The following is a 24,554-nucleotide window of genomic DNA, read 5'->3' as shown; positions in this document are numbered from 1 at the left end:
GACATTTCCAGCATTACATTGAGGCAGAAGAACACATCAATCTCTTCTAAGTGAGCAATCTTGAGAAGAGTGCTGCGTTTGCACAACCATTTCTGTAATTCTGCTGTCGTTATTCTTGTGTTCGTTTGAAAACCCTGTCAGGAGATACAGAAAGGCACTAGGAAAGCCAGACGACATAACAAAATCCTCAAGACAAAGCTGGCATGTGTTCGTGAGTCACATTTCTATCTCTATACACTTCGAAACATATGTATAGTTTGTTTGCCCACTGGTCCTGGGGTCATTCCCAGCTTCTTGGGATTTTTTTTTTACACAATATAAGGGACCTCAGTCAAAAAAACCTGGAACCTGAACCAAGCACTTTCCAGTGTTTTGGATGACTTGTGGTGGCAGAGGTACTGTATGTGCAAGGGGCTTTTAAATTCGATCCAAAGAAAATGTGATTTTGGAATAACATATCTGATCTGATGGAGAGCCCTTTTGTTTTGGATGGTGCAAGTAATGGTTCCACCTCCCACTTGCCCTCAGTCTAATGCACGAAATAAAACATCCACAGAAGCTTCATCCATAAAGATGTGAATTTTTCATCGGAATTCCTAATAAATTATCTTGGTTTTGGTCAGCGTTGTTATTGACCTGCTCCCCCTCCAAACTTGCCCTCGATGCCGTTGCTGATTTTGTTTGCCGGAGAACTCTCCGTTCAGCTGGACGGGAATGAGGAGGGGAGGCTAATGGGAAGGACAAGATTCCGTTCAGGGAGGATTGGGTGCAGGATTTGTCCGATTGGGAGACTCCCACAACGCCAGGAGTGCTGGTCAATTCTCCTCCAAAACTCACACTGGGGTCTGCTGAATCCAAGGCGGAAAGCTGCTTTTCCTAGCGAGACAGAGAGAGGGAGGAACGGGGAGGAGAAGAGAGAGAGAGCAGGCAAAGAGGAGGAGGGATGGAGGGATGAAGATTCCGCAAAAAAAAAAAAAAAAAAATCAGCAAATGGAATGCAAAACAGAGAAGTTCCCATGGCAAGAAGATCGATAGGGAAGTACAGAACATGAAGATCAAAGCAAATGGAGGTCACAGGGTCAGAGTGAGAGGGAGAAAGAGAGATTTGAGGTGACAAGGGATTGGAAGAGCAGTAAAGGGGGAATAAAAATATCCAGAGAATCGCTCAGGGAAAGAGGGATAGACACAAAGAAAAGGAAGAGAGAGGGATGAGGAGGGAATTACAAATCTGCTGTTGATGTTCTTGTGCTCTTGTGAGGTTGCACTGCAGAAGGCCAGAGTGGTTGTCAAAAACAGAATGACACAGTATGTTTCAAGCCCTGCTTATTGGATTATCTTTGGTAAATCTCCTCAAAATGTGATTTTAAATAATAAGAGCACTATTCATTGAGGTTAATTTACCATTAAAGGGGTCGTATCATACATTATTTTTCACTAAATAATTATGTGTCTACTTTTAATTTAATTTAATTTTTACCAAAAATATGTTTCATTTATAATTTATTGATTTGTATTCATAATTTATGTTTCTTGAGCACTAAATCAGCATATCAGAATGATTTCTGAAGGATCATGTGAATGAAGACTGGAGTAATGAATGCAAGAATTCAGCTTTGCATTACAGGAATAAATTACATGTAAAATATGTTAAATGTATTATTTATTTGGCTTTTTTAAATTGTAACCATGTTTCAAAATATTACTGTTTTTACCAAATAAAATATCACTGTTTTTATCAAATAAATGCAGCTTTTGTGAGCATAAGTGACGGTAACATAATTAGCAAAAATAAAATGTAGGAATATTTTTACATATTAATACAACTTGAAAATGCATTCCACAGCAATTGCATAAACACATTCACATTCCCACCTGTCAATCATTACATAAAGGTGTAACTGATACGACCCCTTTAAAAGAACAGTTAAAGAAGCTTCTACTAAGCATGCAAGCATGCAACTTTAAAGAACGCAGGAAGTGGGAATGAATATTTATGTGAAATGTAAGTGCTATTATTTAAGCTATCACAACAATCTTAACTGTTGTGAGCGTGTGTATTTGTAAAACATGTGCTTGACAGTGTTATTCCAGCCCAAAGGGCTCTAGGGGGAAAAATCATGCCTTGTTTAATTTAGTAAAAATTAAGAACTACAAGCTCTTAGCTGAGTTAGTTTGCATTTAAAACAGTCTGAAAATAAACTTTATTCTGTCATCAGTACAAATGAAAGAAAACAGATTTGTACAACGAATCAAGTTGCTACCTATCTACTATCTTACAAATCTTTTATATCAAATGTGTATTATATTGCATGATTATTTATAAAATTCCAAAACCTGTTAAAGCTTATTTAAACTTGTTTAAACCAAAAGAATTTCAGGGAGTTTTCACAGTGACAGTACAATTCAATTTGTAAATGCTTTACCACCAGACTGTTTGCCACTAACGGCAAAAACTAGATAAGCATTTCCAAGTTGAAATTGGGAAAATAAAGGTGTTGTTTGCATTGTTTTTATAAGCCTTTCAGGACCATACTGCACCATGTGCTCCGGTTGTTAATTAAGCAATATCACACAAGCAAGAGTGCTATTTTTCAAGACAAGTATCACAACTATGAGTAACTTACATTTTAGGGACTATATTAACAGATATTTGTCTATTTTGCACAGCCAATGAAAATAGTTCCAAACAAATTTGCGTGTCCAAGCGGTTGATTTAATTCCAGAATGATTCAGTGTTTTTGAACGAATTGCAATTGAATGATTCAACAAATCACTAGTACTATCGAGTACTAGTGCATACCTAAATGAATTAGTGTTTTTGAACTAATTGCTTGAGAGTTGTTTCAATGAGTCACTCATATGTTCTGTAGTTGTTTTGAATCAGTGTTTGCAACAACTCAGTTGAGAAAAAATTCAGCGAATCACTCATAACACAGAAAATAGTATCACTTGTTGTAACGTAATTATATGTAACATGCAGAAAAGAGTCACAATGAAAGGAATTCCAAATGATTTCTATTTTCTTAAAGGGATAGTTCATCTTGAGCTGTTGATTGCCATTGTTTTTTATTTTCCTGCATTCTATGGAAGTCAATGGGGACTGAAGGTGAACTATCCCTTTAATCAGTATATATGTATACATCTAATTATTGTGTAATCAACTTAACTATTTATAAATGTAAATATGTATAAAATATTTTGGCTAATACATTATTAGCAAACTTTTTTGTCAAATAGTGGAGACACTGTTTGCTCTTTAGCTCTTATCCTCTAATCTTACCTACAGAGTTGCAGTGCAGTGCCAAAAGCTGCCTCAGCTCATTTTATATCTAAATCATGTTCAGTGTGTTTTTCATCATGATCAGTCCTTTTCAGTGAAGTCTGCATTGGGGTGGAAACATTGGAGTTAAATCAACCGGAGGTTAAACCTGAGGCTAATGCATTCATAAGTTCAACAAAACAAGATGACAACAACATGTGTACTTATCATTTGTTGCTAATATGTTTACCATTCTAAATATACTCACCTGTTATTTGTGTTTGACTTCATTTTTACCAGAATTATGAGTGAAGGGCTCAACTTTAATGGGTTCTACGTTTTTAACACCAAGGAATTTGCTTTGGTTCCAGACTGTTACATTAGCGAAGTGGCTAGCTTTGCTAACATAAGCCAGTCTGACTCCGTTTTGGTGCAGTTTGTTTCTCTTCTCAATCAGAACCTAGTATTTGAGAGTGAATATGGATTTAGAGTTGGGGAACGGAGGTTTGGATCTAGCTGCAACACTAAACAGAAAGACAAGTGATGACGACAACAGGAGCCAAGTGTGCATCTCTGTCAGAACTGCAACTCACACGACAGTCACTTTCGTCTGGAACCATTGCTTTTTTTTGGGTGGTCAAATCAAAGTCTCGGTTGAATTGGTAGGTCAAAAAATTTAGGTACAAAAGAAAGGTTTGAGACGTTCGGATGTGTTTCTACAGCTCTTTAGGACCCAAAAACCTTATAAAACCATCATCTGGAGCGAACAAAATCACAAATACATTGAGCAGCACCACATACATTCACCTTTTTAACTGACATGAGCATTGCATGTCTTCATTTACCCAAAATAAACAGTGCATAAAATGAGTTATTAACGTAACCATGAACATTGCATTTCTATGCAACAAACTAGCGAAACAGCTATACACCACTCAGTGCACAAATATCTACACACGTACTTTGAAATCACCAAAAGCGCTCTAAACATCGCAACGAAAGCATGAACACATACTATGTACACTCACACCCATCAAGGATCTCATGCACGCTGATAACGCACCCCTGACCTCAGCCAGGGCGGCACAGAGAAAGATACGGAGATTTCCCCGAATTCATCATCATCAGTTTCATAGTGTAATGGTGATGATGTTGATAGAATGGACATGGTGATGAGAAGTCCTGCACCTTGCACTGAGCCATATGCCCTGCGCACCTCTACATAGTGTGAGATTACCCCCCCCCCCCCCACACACACACCACAAAGCATCTCTTTGAAACAGGACATGGCAGCAAAATGATTTCCAGGATACTCAGCATTTGATAATCACTCATCAAAATGCTGTCATTATTAAATGTATCAATCTTGCTTAGTTTTTAATGGACTTTTTGATAGAATGTCTCTCTTTACATCAGCAGAACTGATTTCTCAGCATGTTTTTATCAAGTTACCTTGACAAACAATTTGACAAACTTCTATTCTATTCTATTCTATCTATCTTTTATCATCCATCTGTCCGTCCATCCTTCTTTCTTTCTTTCTTTCTTTCTTTCTTTCTTTCTTTCTTTCTCTTAATAGTAGAAGTTTTATTTGAACATGTAAATATATATATATATACATGCATACATATATAAAATTAAAATAACAGCTAAATTAAGTCATGTACTTCTCAGCCCAATCTTCAAATTAAAATTACTATCCATCCATCTGTCTATCATCTGTCTGTCTGTCCATCCTCCGTCCATCCTTCTTTCTTTCTTTTTCTTTTATCCATCCATCTATCATCTGTCTGTCTGTTTGTCTGCCAGTCCGTCCTTCTTTCTTTCTTTCTTTCTTTCTTTCTTTTATCCATCCATCCATCAATCCATCCATCCATCCATCCATCTATCTTTTTTGTCTGTCTGTCTGTCCGTCTTTCTTTTTTTCTTTCTTCCTTTTTTTCTTTTATCCATCCATCCGTCCATCTGTCAGTCTATCTATATATCTTTTTGTCTGTCTGTCCGACTGCACATCTATCTATCTGTCTGTATGAATCTTCAAATCTCTCAAAACATAAACTAAGGCTTTTTCCTCAGATTTGACCAAGCCAACATTTATTCTAGTTTTTTTTTTTTTTTACTGCTGGGAAGTACAGGTGCATATGACTTTGTGCAGGCGAGGTGCAGTGTGTGTAGACGAGTCCAGTGTACATACAGTGGATGTGGGAGGAGACAGGGTGGAGTGGGCGGGTCACAGTGAGGTGAGTCGTTACCTGTTCATTCGCAGCGGGACGGGCGCAAGGCGGGGCTGAACTAAGATGGACTGCCGCCTCCCCTAAGAGAAATCACCGTATCTCATCAACACACAAAAGGAGAAGAGGAGAGGAGAGAATCGTGTGTATGTGAGGGTTGTGAGCAGGCAAAGTGAGTGCGTGTCCGTGAGACCGGATCAGCATACATGTGGAAACACGCATGCACGCACTGACACAAAAACACATAAAAAATCCCCAGACAAACATTTAAATGTCCATCAAGATACACACACAAACCTCACCACATAAGTGAAGGGCAAAGAAAATCTGTGTTGAAGTCTGTGTTCATCATAATGATTCTGCAGCCAACATGCAGCTACAAGCTAAACAAAACTCTTCTCTACAAATACAACAGAATAATTCTTTAGCGCTCACGATCCAAATAATCTGGGAACAGGGACATGCTACTGGCTCAATGCACCTGACATAATAAAAGGAAAAACGGCAGAACAAAAACAAACAGACAGCTTGTGAACGTCTGCCAAGCACATGAGCGAACACAGAACTGACAGAGACGCATCATTAAAAACTATGGGACAGTTCGAAACCAGACGATTTACAAACACAAACTTCTCTCTTGCTGAAATCAGAGTGGCTTTGGAAGAGAAAATAATCAGTTTCTAATGCAGCATGATTTTTTTATAATTATTTACCCTGCTGGTCAATAGTTTTTTTTTTTTCCAATGGGTTTTTTTTCTTTATTAATCACTGTGCATTAGTTGCAACTGATAATGATAACCTGAATTAATGGCTGCTGAAAGTTCAAAGATAATTATATTGTGTAATATACATTTTATCATATATTTTATCACATTTTTATTTAATATATAGCACATTATAAAATATAACTTTATAATATATTTAACAGTATATTAAATATATTAAAATAGAAAACATTAGTAAAAATATTTAACAATATTCCATTTTATTGTATCTTTGATCAAAAAAAATGCAGGATTGGTAAGCATTAGAGACCCCTTTCAAAAACATTTTTGCTATTATTATTTTTATTATTTTAAACTTTCACAGCAGTGAAAAAAATATAAATATTGTGTTAAAATTATGTTTATTATTAACTGAATAGATACAAATATGTAACAGTACAAATATGAAATGAACAGCTTTTTACACTTTTATTTTTTACTTTATTATGTAAATTAATAATATTAAATTATTTAATATATTAAATATTAAATGCATTTATATAAAGTGCATCAGGATAAAGAATGTTTATAAGGCCCAGAAAGAATCTTTCTTTTCTTTTTTTTTATTATTGGGGGAATCTAAATGTGTTAAATAGAAGTTTAAAAGATGTTCCCTTCCGGAACCCTGCATTTAGGCCTCTTCCAAACATCTCCTGGTACCCACCTGAGCTTCATCTCCAGGGCTGCTTTCTTTCACACACTAACTGTATTCTGCAGGAGCATCTGTGCTGACAGCGCTGAACGTCAGTCTGAGGTTCTGTCCACTCAGCAGCTTTCCTGATCCCTCAGTTATACGTGCAGCAGCTCACTCCTTTTATCTGATCTTATCTTGTCAGGAACAACATAATTGATTTTCTTTTTTCAAAGTCAAATCGGAAGTTGATTTAGAGCCAGCTGGAGCGTTTGCTCAGAGCGGTCGAGTGACGTTTGCACAGACTGCAGCTGCTGAGAATTTGGTGTTTGTTGAAACATACAGTACAGTGATGCACCATTTATGAGAAATCAAAGCAGAAAAAAAGAAGGATGACACATGAAGCATTTGACATCTCTACAGGAGGTACTGGAGTTTAATGCTTAACTAAATATCTCTCCACTTGAGGTAAAGCGACACTGAGCAAATGATGCTTCAAAAATGCATTATGTATAGAAGTACATGTATTTTTTTGTACTATCCCATTGGAAATATTTCTGTAATATATAAATCATTTTTCCTAGACAGCAATACGAATAACTGGAGGAGGAAAAAGACCCTAACAGTGTCTCAAGCTGTGCTCAGATTTGCCAAGATATCAAATCTGCTATCAAATCTCAAATATTTCTGTATGAACACTTAGCAAGAGCAAAGGATCTGAGCTATGTTCCATGAATTCTATAAAACAGATTTCTCATTGGTTACTTCTAATGTGACATACAGGACTGTACCATTCAAAAGTTTTGGGTTAGTTTTCTCTGAAAGAAATGTATTCTTTTATTCAGCAAGGATGCATTCAACTGATCAAAAGCGGCAGTAAATACATATATGAATGGTGTTGTTTTGAACTTTACATTCATCAAAAAATAAATAATGAAAAATGTTTTACACAGAAAATATTAAACAGCCTAAGTGTTTTCAATGTTTATAATAATAGGATGTTATTGTTATTGTTAATGTTTATTAAGCAGCAAATCAGAATATAAGAATGATTTCTGAAGAATCATGTGACACTGAAGACTGGAGGAATGATGCTGAAAATACAGCTTTGATAACAGGAATAAATAACATTTAGAAATATATGCAGATAGAAACATGATCTTTTAAATTGTAATAATAATATTTCAGAAATGTACTGTTTTTGCTGTATTTTAGAAAAATGAAGAAATCCAAAAAGACCAATCCAAAATCAAAAGTTTTGGGCTTATACATTATATATATGTTTTTTTTTTTTTTTTTTTTGTCCTCAAAGTTTAAGTATGCTTTCATAACAGAATGCATTCTGAAAAAAAGTTTCCTCTGAGATAGTTCAGCTTTAGCATCAGAATTCAGTGCTACTTTTCCTCAAGTGGATCAAATCAATGATCTGTGAGTTCTGACCTACAAATCATCATACATCAGCGATGGAAATCAGTCCTCTAAAGCGGTTTGACAGGCAGAGCACACTAGCAAAGGCATTCCGGCATGAACATAGACAGACATACACGCAAACAACAGACCGGACAGTGCAGGAGAGATCCAGAAATAGAGGACAGACCTGGTCTGCGAACATCCTGGGTTTCTGCTCAGGCATCACCCCTACCCTCAGCTCGTCTTCCACAACCATGAGTCTTCACAGAAAACAAGAAAGCCAAGGAGAAAGAAAGGACAAGAAACAGAAAGACATTATTAGTTCCAAATCCCACAGACATTATTGAGATCAGACAATCAAAGATAAGTGTTAATCAGCCACAAATATCATCGATAAACGCTTCGATTGCGGTATAAACTGTTGTAGTGGCTGATTTGGTCCAATCTGAAAAGCATACTATGAGAAATTCCATCAAGAATATGTCTCATTATCTCATGTAATGACATATTTCCATCATCCCATGGGAATAAGCGAGCTGATAAATGAAAATGGGCCACGTTGCACGGCTTCTAACGATGCCTGCCGCTCTTACTGGCAGCTTATTCCAGCAATTACACGCCACTGAACTGGCCGCCAGCGCACATCGAAGTGACGTTTGGCTTTATACACAAAACAAGGACGTTCTCGTTTCTGGAAATCACATCAGATACTGCAGAGCAAAGCACTTTAGTAGGCCCAAAAGTGATGTGATTATCAAGTGAACTAAAGGGAAGTGTTTTGTGATGTCTGGATTGATATATGATGACAAGACAATATATAGATGATAAGGTGATTGATATTAAATGCATGCATTTGATTTTGAATTGTAAAGCTTTAATTGGATAATGGGTTCGGTGATAGATCTGATATTGTTTTGACGTATACTGATATGAAACAGACATGAATTTAACATTTATTTATTGCAGAATGACTAATTCTAGACTTAAGCATAAGTAAATAAGGATTTCCACAGTTTAGGTTTAAAAAGAAATGTGATTTGATATTTTATTCCATTGATAATTGCACATTATATGCTTTTACAAAATTGAAACGCAAACGTAATAAAAAACAACAACAAAAACAAAGACAAAGTTATACTTCAGTACTGCTAAAAAAGACAGAAGCATATTTATTTCAAGTCCGCTCACGTCTGTCACAACGACGTGATTTTTTATTAACAAAGGTCAGACAAAGGGTCATGGGGTCAGACACATTTCACAAGCAGAGGTCAGAAGGGTCACGAGAAGGAATCATTAATAAATCTTCATTGTGCTGTTTAACATTGCTACAGTATCAAGGCATATTTATTGCACACAGTTTGGCTACAAGAATTAAATATATATCATCTCATATACAGAATATATATTATCTATGCTTTATATTTCTCAAGAAATAACTTTAAAAGAATTTATAGGGAAGCAATGTCTTTGTTATTGGTGTCTAAGAGTATAGAAATGTTTAATACACTCATTTTTATACATCAATATCTGAAAGGCTAACAATGAAAGACTTAAAAAAGGGCTTTTTTGTTCCCAATACAAACATTTCCTGTTCTTCTAAATTATTATTAATATCAACATCACATTACAAAAGAGATTTTATAAGAACTCATTTAAGTCCTTAATTAATCCAGTATTTATGTTTCTTGATCTTTAATGCATATCTCTATGTTTATTTCACAAACAGCAGCACACATATATTTATTTCACAGCGTGTCTGTATCAAAACTCACTTACCTCATATTTAATATTTTATGCTGCATCTTCTCGCCATTGTGAATGAATCATAATACTGAAACATACTGAACACAACACTGATTTGTTGTGTTAATATTTATCTATGAAGGTGACAACAAATCCAGGTCAGATTTCACCTCAAGAAAACAAAATATATATATTTGCATACTGCACTGTGATGTCTTTTTTAACTCATGTAATGAAATCAGCTTCAATTAAAACAGCACAACATCTTAAGATATACAAATACTTTAATTTAAGTAATATATATATATATATATATATATATATATATATATATATATATATATATATATATATATATATATATATATACAGTGCTTTAAGTGGCCCAAAAGAGATGCCGGTACTCTATTATAGCCAAAAAAAAATATTATTTTCTGACTCCCCTCATCCGCTGAGGTAACAACAACTATATTGAAGGAGTCAACAGGCGACCTTAATAATAAATCCATTTATTAGTTTGTGGATTTGCTTGAGCTATAAAGAACTACTGAACATATATAAAATGTGCAAAAGGATTTTGAAAAAATACCCTTAGAAAGAGCTACGACATTTCTGCATTCAAACTTCCAAACTGACTCAAATGATTCGCGATCTCCAAACTGACTCAAAGGATTCGCAATCCCGCTCCGAACTCCCGAACTGATTCAAATGATTCGCGATCTCCAAACTGACTCAAATGATTCGCGAACCCGCTACGAACTCCTGAACTGGTTCAAATGATTCAAGCTCCATACTCTGAACTAGGAAGAATTAGGAAGCGTGCACTATGAAGGGCGCTCTGAAAAGCGGCAGCGCAGGCAAAGGATTAAAAACTCTATTAAAACAGATGTCCAGATGAGCGTAGCGGTACGCTAAAAGCATGTTCTGGGCGCACAAAGAGCTCAAGAGCTATATTTGGAAGTGGTGGTACTGAGTACCAGTGCGTACCAGCCCACTTAAAGCACTGACTCAAATGATTCGCGAACCCACTACGAACTCCCGAACTGACTCAAATGATTCGTGATCACCAAACTGACTCAAATGATTCGCAAACCCGCTACGAACTCCCGAACTGATTCAAATTATTCGCGATCTGGCTCCGAACTCCCGAACTGACTCAAATAATTCAAGAACCCACTACGAACTCTCGAATTGATTCAAATGATCCGCGAAGCCGCTCCGAACTCCCGAGCTGATTCAAATTATTTGCGATCCCCAAATTGACTCAATGATTCGCGAACGCACTCCGAACTCCCGAACTGACTCAAATGTTTCGTGATCCCGCTCCGAACTCCCAAACTGACTCAAATGATTCGCGAACCAGCTCCGAACTCTCGAATTGATTCAAATGATCCGCGAAGCCGCTCCGAACTCCCGAACTGACTCAAAGGATTCGCAATCCCGCTCCGAACTCCCGAACTGACTCAAATGATTCGCGAACCAGCTCCGAACTCTCTAATTGATTCAAATGATCCGCGAAGCCGCTCCGAACTCCCGAACTGATTCAAATGATTTGCAATCTCCAAACTGACTCAAATGATTCGCAAACCCGCTACGAACTCCCGAACAGGTTCAAATGATTCACGCCTCATACTCCGAACTAGGAAGAATTAGGAAGCGTGCATTGTGGAGGGCACTTCTGAAAAGCGGCAGCGCAGGCAAATTATTAAAACCTCTATTAAAACAGATGTCCAAATGAACGTACCAGTACGCGAAAAGCACGTTCTGGGCGCACGGAGAGGTGGCGGTAGGCTCAAGAGCTATATTTGGAAGTGGCGGTACTGAGTACCGGTGCATACCAGTCCACTTAAAGCACTGTGTGTGTATATATATATATATATATATATATATATATATATATATATATATATATATATATATATATATATATATATATATATATATATATATATATATTCTTAAATTAATCATTAGTATTTTATTTTGGAGTGAAACATGACCTTGGCCGGGTTTTGTGAGATTCAGCCATTAATTTCAGTATTAGAAATCATATACGAGGCTTGTGTTTGAATATAAGCAACACAAGCCTGTTTCTGAAGTTGGGAAATATCTGTTTTTATTGCATTTATCAAAATGAATGGTCTCGACACTGAAAGGCCTGAACAACTGAAAGCCAAATGTGATGAGGAGCGGTTGACACATGAGAGCGCTGTTCTTGTGATAGCACATAGAGATATGGAGAACATGAAGATCTGAGATATGATCTCTTCTGCACACAGTGAACAGAGAAGTGCAGCAGAGCAGGAAGAGAGGATTCTGGGTACTGCTACAATTATTGGTGGTTGTTTGGAAGAGAAATCGCCAGCACCTTTTCCATTTTCAAGATAAACAGCTAGAAGCCAAATAAAGGCTTGTTCAAAAACATTATTATTGCAGATACGCTAAAAGAGTCTCATTCTTAAACCTGTACTATTTATTAATATTTTATTTGATAACTTGTCCTTTTGTATTCCAGTGAAATATTTATACACAGGTTTGGATTGAGGAGGGTGAACAAATAATCACAGATTTCTGTTTAATGGATGAACAATCCTTGAAAGAGCTTTTGCAGTTTCTCTTTCTGAACAAGTTATTTAAACATTAGCGATTCAGAAAGCAACTTTTCTTTTCAGCTGAAGCACAGTCTGTCCATGTCAAGTTGTTACTGCAGACGCCACCGCACTTAAAATAACAAATATATACTGCAAACGTACGACTGCCTCCAAAACACATCCCGTTCATCCTGAGATCATTCCAGTATTGCACTAATACACGTCAAGGAAGGAAGAGACTTGATGATTTATATTTTTATGCCCTTTTGGGAGTAAGAACCAGGGCTCCCTTCACCATCTGAGTGTCTTGACTCCATGTCTTCATCCCTAGAATTGGATTGAAACAGCAATATACTCTGTGACACAAAATGTAAGTGCTGCATTACAGGAAGTTACATCATCATTTCATCAACTAGTAGGTGGGGTGATGCTATTTATAATAGTGAGCAAAATAATGGAAAATGGGTCTCTGTAAAGAATCCTAATAACACAGTAATAAAAATTATGAAATGAAACAAAACAAACATCAACAGGAAGGAAATGAACCCAGTTCATCAATTAAAAGTAGCTTTGTGATGACCCTCAACATGACAGTTACAAGACTGAGATGTCCATGTTAAACTATTATGACAGTAGCACAGTTCAACATAACTGGCGGTCACTCCAGAAATCCCCTTATGAAAATGTGTAAAACATATACACAGACTGACCCTAAAAAAGTATTTGGATCATTCAATAAAATGTCTGAATATCAAAAAAATTAAATAATATATAGTAACTAATAACTAAATAATATTTAATTAGTTCATTCAAATGTAAATAAAAATAATATTTTTTTTTAAATAAAATGTAATAATTTAATAATTTGTCATAAAAAAATATTAAAATTTAAATAAATACTTGTATTCCGCAAGGATGCAATAAACTACAGTAATAAAAATGGAAAAGAAAAAAAATTATGGTTTCCACAAAAATATGAAGCAGCACAACAGCAGATATTTTCTTGAGCAGCAAAATCAGCATATTAGAAGGATTTCAGAAAAAAATTCAGCTTTACATCACAGAAATAAATTAAAATTTAAGATATATTCGATTTATTTTTCATAGAAAATAGTTATTTTAAGTTTGAATAATATTTCACATTGTTACAGTTACTTTATTTTTGAGTCTTCTTTCAAAAACATTAAAACTTTTGATTCTATATAATGCACTTTTGAGTGTACTCTATTACAGTATATAGAGTTTTCATTTGTCATGAAATGCTTTGCTTTTTTATTTTATTTTTTATTAATGCCACTTTATTTGACATTTTGATCTTAATTTCTAATGAAACGACAATCAGACATTTTTAAGTTTGGTTTTAATATACAAACACTTTTTCAGGCCACTATTTCTAAACAGCATTACTGTACACGAGGGGTCTTTGTCAAATGATTGTAATTACACAGCGAGCATGATCACATGAACGCCGCTCAGTATTTCTCCTGCCTCTGTTTTTTTTTTCATATTACCTGTCAATAATTCCTTTAATTTGGTTGTCTTTCTCCATCTGCTGCTGTCTCAGTCTCCTCTCGCTGTCGTCCAGTCGGCTCTGATACTGCAGCAGGATTTTATTGGTCTGCTGCTCCTGAGTTAACAGCCTCCTCTCGTACTCCTCCAGCTTGCGGTGTGACATCATCAGACGCTCCTTCAGAGAGTTGATCTCCTCCTCGTATTCACGCACCTGCGTCCAGAGAACAGATGAAGACAGAGCAGATGTTACCCTCATCTTGATGGCTTCCTTGAGACAGTAAGGTAATCGCTAGGTCAGTAAGTAAATCAAAGTGTCAAAAAGTTTCAAACGTATCAAATTACATTTTTTTTTATTACTTAAAATTTTTTTTTAAATGAAAGTAAAAAAATGGTTCAAACATTAAATAATTGTTAAAAAATATATTTAGCAAGATATGATCCATTAAAAGGTTTAATAAAATGTACTACTATTAAAATCTGCAAAAAAGAGTTGTATGTTCTATGTATTAAAAGTATTCAAAAGAAATGTAAAAGTTTTAATTAAATGTAATTTTTTTTAAGAAATTAAAAAATAAAAGTAAATAAAAATAACAAAAATAAAAGCATTAAAAACAGTTTAAAAATGTATTGAATCTTTTTGTGAAAATTATAATTAACAAGATATTATCCATAAAATGGCTTTAATGAACTTTTAAAATATTAATAAAATTTGCAAAAAAAGGATTAAAAGTCTTAATAAGTATTAAAAGCATATAGGAATATTAAATAATTAAAATGAAAACTATAAAATAACTATTGAATAAAAAATTAATTATTTAAAAATTAAAGGTAGAAATAAAAGTATTAAAAAATTACCTGAATAAGTTGTGAAAACTACGAGTAACAAGGTATTATCTATTAAGTACATTTACTAAACTTTCAAAATATTAATAAGATATGCAACAAAATTTTTTGATATAGTAAAACAATAAGGTACTCCAAGTGTACAGCTTTGGTGAGAGATAATTTTACTCCAAAATCCTTTCTTTCTTCTGTGAAATATAAAAGGGACAATTTTGAAGGCATGATATTCTTCAAAAAATCATATTTTGTGAGAAATTAAGACTAAGAGTAAATAATGACTGTTTTCATATTTTTGTAGCTCAGCCGTTTTGGAAACATTTTTGTTTTTTTCAGTAATGAGCAACTTTTAGATTTTGGCCAAAATTCGGCAAGTAAGCAAGCATGATTTTGCACCCTACAGCTTTTCCGCAAGGAACGTGTCATATGTTTTCTAGGTGGGCAACTACAGTCAATGCAAGTTAGCAGAATTCTCCTTCTAAACCACACAGGAATGAGAAAATATATTTAAAAAGATAAATAAAAATGCTGATTCATAGCTATCATATGCATGATTAATAGGCACACTGTGAAACATTTATAAAAGGTTGCGTGTCACCTCTACACAAATTTCACAGAAGGTCAAGAGCAGCCAGGACGAACTGATTGAAAGCCCATGCTGCTCTCTCCTGAAGTCTGTTTACTGCAAAAGTCTGCTCATTCTCATTTGATATTTAAATAATGCATAAATGAGGCTGCCAGCACCATCTGTTACAGAGGTGAAAGACATGATATGCATTTCCTTGACACTTGTGTGCTGAGGTGGGAGACACAACTGCACTCTGAAGTCAACTGAGAGTCTTGTGGAGCATTTGCAGAAGGACAGAGACAAGAATCAAGCTTGTGTTTGGACCAAGAAACAGTTTGAAAACAGTCAAAAAGGGACAGTTCACCCAAAAACCACTCACTTTCAAGTTGCTCCAAACCTGTAAGAGTTTCTATTTTCTGATGACCACAAAAGAAGATATTTGGAACAATGCTGATAACCAAATCGTTGACTTCCACTGTATTTTCTTCCATATTGTAGACAGAAGTTAATGGCAACTGTTTGGTTTCCAACATTTTTCAAAATAGCTTCTTTTGAGTCCAACAGAAGACAGAAAATTCATACAGGTTTGGAACTACATGAGGGTGAGTAGATGACTTTTTTTTCACCCCGATGTGAACACAGCTAGTAGAGAAACAGAGAAACACACCCGGTCCAGACGCGACTCGTCCATGCTCTTTGAATACTCCTTGAGTTTGTATTCCTCTCGGTCAATGCGGGAACTCTCTATGTCAGCAGAAAGATGGGGCATGTTGGACACCCATGCGACCGTTCGCTCCGAGGCAGGGATCGAGGGGTTGAGGGTGGTTGGAGATTGGGAAGAGCCCTGAGGAAAAGAACACAAGATCATGTAAGTGTGGGAACAGAATTTGAGTTGCATGCTTAATATTTAGACTACACAGTTTGAGGTTGGTTAGATTTTGTGATATTATTTCAACTTAAATATATATATATATAAGTATATCATAAAATGTAATTTATTGATGTGATGCAAAGCTGAATTTTCAGCATCATTCCTCCTGTCTTCAGTGTCACGTGATCCTTCAGAAATCATTCTAATATGCTGATTTGCTGCTCGTTTCTTCTTATTATTATTATCAGTGTTGAAAGTTTATTGTTGCTGCTTAATATTTTTGTGAAAACTGTGATACATTTTTTTTTAGGATTCTTTGATAAATAGAAAAGGTTTATCAAAGCATTTCTTAGAAATAAAAATCATTTGTAACATTATAAATGTTCTTACTGTCACTTTTGATCAATTTACCATGTCCCTTCTGAATAAAAGTATGATTTATTTTAAAGAAAATGATTAAGTTTGTTATGCTACCAATTCAACTATAGTGTTTTCAGCTCCATTGAACACATTTTACCAAGTCTGAATCTATTTCATAGAATTATGATAATCTTTCTCTAAAATCTGCCCAAAAATAGTCACTGTGCAGCATTTATAAAAATGATCTTGTGGCAAAATAAACTTATTTAAATAATGAGATTGAATACAGTTTTTTTTTTCTATTGTTTTACTAGATGTATTTATTATAAACATAAGGTGTTTTAAAGTGTTAATGAGATTCGCATTTTTGTGAGTCATAAATATTGCTTTTTATTTTTGAATTTGTAAAAATTATAGCAAACAAGATTGATCATATGTAGTGTTCATTTGTTTTACTAGTCGTATTGACTATACAGTTAAGATGTTAAAAGAACTTAAAAATATATATATTCTTTTGTGTGATAAACATTGCTGGTTTATTATATTTAAAGATATTTTTAAGAAACTGAATAATTTGTTAAATTATAGTCCATTAAATGGCTTTAATAAACCTGAAAACAGTTTCCCACATATTTTCCATCACAAATAATATTATAGAGATCACACACAAAAGGAAATACACGACACAAACGCACAAACACACACTGATAGCAGAGTGAAGAATGGTTTCTGATGGGAACACCTGTTTGCTCATGGTAGGCTTGAGCAGATGCTGTTGCTGGATCTGCTGTCGTTCCTGATGTGATTTGGATTGCTGTGTGGACTGTGGCGTTCCTCCCTGAGAGCCCTGGGACCCTTGGCTCTCTCTGGTGGAGCTCTGCTGATGAGGCAGGCCAGGCGGGGTGCTGTCTTTGACCGACAGCTGCTGCCGAGGGCCCTGTTGTCGGCCCCCAAAGCCAGACTCCGGGGACTGGAGCAGGTTTCCGCTCTGTGGCCTGGTTTTGCCAGCAGGAGCGGCAGCGGCGGCAGAACTCACGGAAAGCTGATGTGAGGGTTGCGATTTCATGCGCTGCGTGGGAGGAGCCATGGAGCTCTGGCGGGCAGGCTGAACGGTGGAAGGTGGCGTGGCGAGAGATGAATGAGATGTGCCCGTCTGCGATGCCATGCCTGCCATCTGCTGCTGCTCCTGGTCATCAGACACATGCTTAAATAACATGCTTTATTAAATCATTTTACCCAGAAATTTAGAACAAGCAGCACTAAACACAACAAAAGTTCAAGAATCTGTGATGGTTAATGTTTAACTTCTTTAGTTCCTTTTGTTCACTACTGTCTCCTGAGTTTTGGTTCATTGCCACTGTTGCCTTTGGCTTGCTGAGTTAGGGCTTAAAAGGTCATTAAAGGGGGGGTGAAATGCTATTTCATGCATACTGAGTTTTTTACACTGTTATAGAGTTGGATTCCCATGCTAAACATGGACAGTTTCAAAAATTAAGTTGTACGTTTGAAGGAGTATTTTTGTTCTTAAAATACTCCTTCCGGTTTGTCACAAGTTTCGGAAAGTTTTTTTTCGAGTATGGCTCTGTGTGACGTTAGATGGAGCGGAATTTCCTTATATGGGTCCTAAGGCTAGTTTGCAGGAAGAGCGCGCTCCCGTTTAGCAGAGCACTGAGAGCACAACAGACTTCACTGATCAGAGCGAGAGCGTCGCGAAATGTCACAAAAGGAGTGTGTTTTTGGTTGCCAGGGCAAGACAACCCTGCACAGATTATTCTTTATTCTGATTCTTTAGCTCCGCCCACACGTCACGCCTCTAGCCGGTCGTGTTTTTCCGGGAAAAATCGGTACAGACTATCTTTCTCTTATGAATATAATAAAACTAAAGACTTTTTGAAGTTATGAAGGATGCAGTACTACTCTATATGTACTCAAGATTAACAGGATATTGAGAGAAAACAAGCATTTCACCCCCCCTTTAACATTCAGAAATATGATCAATTTTGCAAATTAGAACAAAAATTGAACTGAATTGAGCTGGATAATGGAACTCTCTTCAGTAAATCTGTGTTCCTGTAGCTCAATTGGTAGAGCATTGCTTTATCAAGCGCAAGGTTGGGGGTTCAATTCCCCGGGAACATATGATAAGTAAAAATTGATGGCCTGAATGCACTGTAAGTCGATTTGGATAAAAGTGTCTGCTAAATGCATACATTTTAAATTAAATCTGCTTTGATGTCATTTCATAATTGATGAACTTTTCACAGTTATTAAATTTGAATTGAATCAACACTGAAATAAATTAAATTAAATGATGACACTATTATCTTCTGTAGAGCTGCTTTATATCTGAATCCTATTTGTTTTGTAATTGACACCGGCTGAATCGAATCAACTTGAAGTGACTTGAGCCAATTAATGATGCCACTGGTATATATATATATATGGTGCTTCTTTGTAGCATTTGATAATGGTACTTTTGTGGAACAACTTCTACATTAAAATCAAAATGATGCAAAAGCCAATAAAAACCGTCAAGAAAATACCTGCATGTGCATGGGGATCTGGCGTCGCCCGTATTCGCTCTGGTTATGGCGGCTGTAGTCGTCGCTGTAGCTGTGGGAGTGAATAATACTCGGCTGACCCAGATGAGGGCCGGGTCTGAGGGTGGAGAGGTCCTCGCTTCGGGAGAAACCGCCGTGGGCGAACTGCGGGATGTAAGAGGGGTGAGAAGCGTCCGGCTCCGGGGCCAGCAGGAGAGGAGGAGGAGGTTGAGCTCGACTGTGCTGGTGGTGAAGCTGAGGCCCGTCAGCAGCCAGGTGGAACAGAGGGTTCTGGAAGGAGAGGGGGTAGCGGAGAGCGGCGGCTTGTTGCTGCTGGGACAGCGAGTCGGTGGTGGTTCCCATCTGGCTCAACCTCAGACCCCCGGACATGCTGGAGCCCCCGGATCCGGCCGACATACGCCCTCCAGCACGTAGCTGGCCTCCGAGGCCTCCTCCCAAGCCCGCGAGCCCACCGTAGCTGCCGAGGCCGGCAATCGAGGCCTGGGAAGAGTTGAGCATGTCCCCCATAGACTGCAGGTTAGAGACGCTGTTCATTCTTGAGTCCTGGAGGTCCATCATAGAAACATTTTCATTAACACCTACAGCAGAACCTACGGGCGAGAACGCTGCAGATACCTGCCGAGCGCAGCAGGTGTGGCCGGTTATGAACGTGGCTTGGCTGCATGTGTGTATTAACTTGGGTTAAAAGGGAAATCATTCACCCAAAAATCCAATTTCTGTTATTATTTACTCATGTTGTTAAAAACCCAGGAGATGTTTTTTTTTTTTTTCATAGGAAGTAGTGTTGCTTATTTTTAGTCTTATGCCTTTAATGCATAAAAACAAAAGCCAGGTTGTCCTAGCATTGTCAGAATTTTGAATAATATTTAAATATTTAAACTCAGCTTTTATAGAATAAAATAATTTTAACTGAATTCAAAATGAACAAAAACACCATAAAAGCACCATAAAAATTGATTTTTTTTTTCAATGGCTCATTTAAATGTGCCATTGTTACATTAAAAAAAAACACTTAGAATTTACTGATTGTAGTCTATTCAGAGTTATGTTTTTGACATTAATTTTACAGCATATTTAAAAAAATAATAAATAGACAATTGTCCATGTAATAATGTCAAGATAAATGTCATAATTATTAAAATATTCAAGCAAATGTTAATAAAATAATTAGCATCAGCTATTAAGAGAAATTAATTTAACTGAAATCAAAATAGAAACAAACACCACAAAAGCACCATAAAAGTAGTTCATGACTTAAACAGTGAAAAATTAGATTTTTCACATTTTGAAGAAAAAAAAAAACAATTATTTTTTTTCTTCATATGATTAATTTAAATGTCATTAAATTACATTTAAGTGTCATTGTTATATTTATTGTTTGTGTAAAATATTTATATTGAAAAAAATATATATACATATATATTATATTTTATGTGTGTATATTTTAAAAGTAAGCTTTGTTTTTTATTATAAACTTATAAAATATAATTTCATGATAAATAAAATGTCAAAGAAAATGATATTTAATTAATCAAATATGATATTCTATACATTATATTTAAATAACATAATATATTTAAGTAATTATATAATTTAACAATAAATCATTTCCAACAGGTTTTTTTATTTAATTTAATTGAACTTTTTTAGCAAAAACTAAAAACTAAAAACAAAATAAAAAATTATGAGATTTATATTTATATTTTGAAGCTAAAGTTCCTTTAAAACCACAAAAATCAAATGAATTATATAGCACTGAGGCAAAACCTAACATGGAAGGTGCCATTTTTTTGTAATTATATATATATATATATATATATATATATATATATATATATATATATATATATATATATATATATATAATTAAATATAAAATTTTAAGAAGACCTGGAATATAGTGCACAAATAATATGTACTACTCTTATAGTGCTTTGTTGACAGCATTTGTCTCTATGAAAACTGCATGTGATGCAATTATGCAGTAAATACTCACAGAATTAAATTTTTTGAGTGAATTGTTGACTTTTTGTATGTCAGGACCAAGATTAAGGTAAAGAATCTCTATCATATGTGTTGACTGCACCCACATCATCTCGTAGCCCTCTTTCCTTGCTTGGGTGGTATTTGACTCTGCAGTAAGCAGGTCAGTGGTGCTTCCTTCTCCCACAGGAACAAAGCCAACCCTCAGAAAAGCTGGCGAAACGTGTGCTAGGGAGCGAGCTGTTATTCACATGAGAATTCGGACCAGACAGCACTGACCATAGTCATGAAAGATTTCTAAACGAAAGGGCTTATTATTTAATCAGAACCCCCCACCCAATCAGAAGCCCTGTCCTATGGGACTTACCTTTGGGTCTGGATCAGTAATATCAGAACTGCTAGTACAGTATGCTGGACTAGAGCGGGCCAACGGGGGACGGGCAACATAGAAAACCTCTTTAGATGAGGCTCGGTGAGGATGATCGCGGTCCGCAAACCCCCCCAATCCGGCCCGGGCCGGAGGCGCTCCGCCACTGGACATGGCAGAGGTTGGAGAGGGCAGGCGAGTGATCTCAACTGAACTATGTGAGATACAAGAAAGTTAACATGGAAAATCATATCCAAGCTCATTTTCTCCACAAGCAATATTGCTTTAGCTCAGTTCCAAAACCTAGTGAGCCATATTATTCTTGATTTGTAGTTATTCATTTTATCAATAAATAAACCCTGACACAGTGTTATTTTAGTATCATTAATATATAATTATTGTTTACATTAATATTTTAAATAAAAAAAATTGTAAAACTTTTTTAATAAAACGTTCACTTTTTAGTGTTTTTGACATGTTAATTAGTGGATTTTAATGACTATATATAGTATTTATAAATATGTATTTGTTACTTTTAGTTGAGCCTATCCTCCAATAAAAAACAACCATATAGGTCGTTTGTGCAAGCACCTTATTATGACCTACAGTATATTTACGTTTTAAAGTTAAGCGCCCTCTAGTGGGCGTAAAAATAATGAAAGTATCGTGTTGCGTCTGTCGTCATGAAATTACGTATAACGTCATTACCAATCAAAATGCACTTTTATTTAAATGCAATCTGTTGACTTTTTACACCGATCTCACAGTAATTCGTACATATTTAATTCGTTCGATTGACCACACCTAACCCCACCCCTAAACCTACCCTCACAGAAATCCTGTAAAATTATGATTTATAGAGCACATACATTTTACGAGCACCTCCGTTCTCTGCGATCGAACCTATGATAGCATGATTACATATTATCGTTTAACGCAATACTCTACCAACTGAGCTACACACAACCCGAATTACGGTGCAAATAAAAGAGTACAAAACCTTAATATGGATAGAGATGCAATTGTAGGTTGCTCTGAGGGGTCGTATTTCAGGGATTTGGACAAACAACCTATATGAGCGTATTGGTTGGAGGACAGGTTGTATTTTAATGTTAATTTAGTTTCAAGTAAATACTTTTTTAAATGATAGATTTAGTTTTAGTTAACTATAATAACCCTGCTTCCATAGAAGCATTAAAATAATAAAAAAAAAATCTAATAAACAGCATGAAAAATAGAATATTCATTTTAATATCTTCTAAAGATTATATTTGACAATGTTATTCAATGAAAAGTATTTTTTAAGATAAATTTTAAGAGACAGAGGGAAAAAATCTAAATGTTATTCAGAAACAATTCCCATAAAAATTAGTATGCACAATTAAATATTAAATAAACAACTAGACTAAACTAAACAAATAAAATTAAAATTAAACCTATTTATTAAAATGTATTAATATAATTATATTTATACCCATGTTTTTAAATACAATATTTTACATAATTGTTTTATATTTTATAATATGTATACATTGTATTTTAAATGTGTTTTTAAACTGGGATAAAATAATTTATATAAAATAAAATTCAAATGTGATAATTAAATTAAATGTTTTATATAGTTACTGTACTAAAACCTAAATTAATGATTAAAATATTCTCTGTAAAAATAGAATAAAATGGTTTAAAATCAGAAAGCAGAATGGGAAAAAATCTATTCTGTATCAGAGTATTTATTTATTTATAGCACCCATAGCACCTTGATTCAAGTTTTGACAAGGTACCTAAAAAATACAGACTAAGCAGGCAGCTCACTAGGATTTGGAAAACACTTGCTGCAGATGTGAGACCCATGAAGACAGCAGACTCTACCTGTTGAGGTCTCTCATCATGAGGTTCTGGAACTCAGACGAGACGCCCCTGTTGAAGCTGGGCCTGGAGAGCAGCCTGTCTGTCTGTCTCTCTGGAGGCGGTCTGTCCGTCTGATGACTGGGCTGTCGCTGGAGGTGAGGGTTACGAAGGGCCATGCTGATGTCATTCAGGAGGCGGGGTAATGGTCCAAGTTTGATGATAGCATCCTTTGGCACGGTAAAAACAGACTGATGACCGAATCGCAAACGTAAGTAGACAAAAACAGTCATCATGATCTAGATGATCGAACTGCATCTACCTTGCTTAGCTGTGCCATGACTTCCCACAGAAGACTGTGCAGGATCGAGAGCTCCCTTCCCAAGTCGATGTAGCCCTCAAAAGCAGCTGCGTTGCTAACACTGTCGAGATTGGAGATCTCGTACAGGAACTGCTGCATGGAGCCCCACTCCATCTCCAGGAACTCATTCATAAAGCACATGTACTCCTCCTTACTGCCAAACCTGTAGCACAGTGAGGAATCGGTAAGGACACGGGGTTGATACGGTCAGCTTTGAATGTTACCACAATGATAATGATGATAATGTGAATGATCATTATGTTCATCATCAGTAACGCTTCGCAGTTTGTTATAGCTTAATGGTTAATGATCTGGGCTGACAGCCCAAATGTCATAACCCATACATTTGGGTGTAAAGAGATCTGTATCCTTGACCAAAGACACTTGAACCCAAGTGAAAATTACAGTCCCGGATTTAAGTGTACCATACGTTGGTTTGGACATAAGAATAACAATTAAATCACAAATACCATGATCACAATTAGGGATGCATTGATATTAAAATTCTGACTGTTACGATAAACATGAAATTTCTTTACCTAAATTAGGGGTGTAATGGTAATATATATATAAAAATAAAAATAAAAATATCAGCTGATAACCAGTATCAACATATCATATATCATTTATTCAAATGATCTTGTAACCAGTTTG

General features: G+C 35.7%; 1 protein-coding gene across 7 annotated transcripts in view; it reads right to left on the bottom strand.

The window, feature by feature from the left end:
* Positions 1-6: 6 nt before the first annotated feature.
* LOC128031042 (ras/Rap GTPase-activating protein SynGAP-like) overlaps positions 7-24,554 on the bottom strand; it is a 101,517-nt gene continuing 76,969 nt past the window's right edge. For 2 of the 7 annotated variants that reach the window (XM_052619244.1, XM_052619251.1), the window contains 10 exons: positions 23,862-24,063; positions 23,564-23,790; positions 21,692-21,905; positions 19,324-19,884; positions 17,523-17,966; positions 16,217-16,393; positions 14,141-14,352; positions 8,483-8,555; positions 5,512-5,573; positions 7-876 (listed from right to left, as the gene is read on the bottom strand). In XM_052619244.1, the coding sequence (XP_052475204.1) occupies positions 834-876; positions 5,512-5,573; positions 8,483-8,555; positions 14,141-14,352; positions 16,217-16,393; positions 17,523-17,966; positions 19,324-19,884; positions 21,692-21,905; positions 23,564-23,790; positions 23,862-24,063 (2,215 nt within the window). In that variant the 3' untranslated portion in view covers positions 7-833. Of the gene's footprint in view, positions 877-4,786; positions 5,574-8,482; positions 8,556-12,019; positions 12,957-14,140; positions 14,353-16,216; positions 16,394-17,522; positions 17,967-19,323; positions 19,885-21,691; positions 21,906-23,563; positions 23,791-23,861; positions 24,064-24,554 lie in introns of those variants that run through there. The other 5 variants (XM_052619246.1, XM_052619249.1, XM_052619247.1 and 2 more) reach the window with 5 other exon arrangements.

The sequence above is a fragment of the Carassius gibelio genome, chromosome A16 (genome assembly GCF_023724105.1).
Source record: "Carassius gibelio isolate Cgi1373 ecotype wild population from Czech Republic chromosome A16, carGib1.2-hapl.c, whole genome shotgun sequence".
Lineage (NCBI taxonomy): Eukaryota > Metazoa > Chordata > Actinopteri > Cypriniformes > Cyprinidae > Carassius > Carassius gibelio.
Note: the sequence above shows the minus strand (reverse complement) of the source record. Positions and strands in the feature narration are given on the sequence as shown.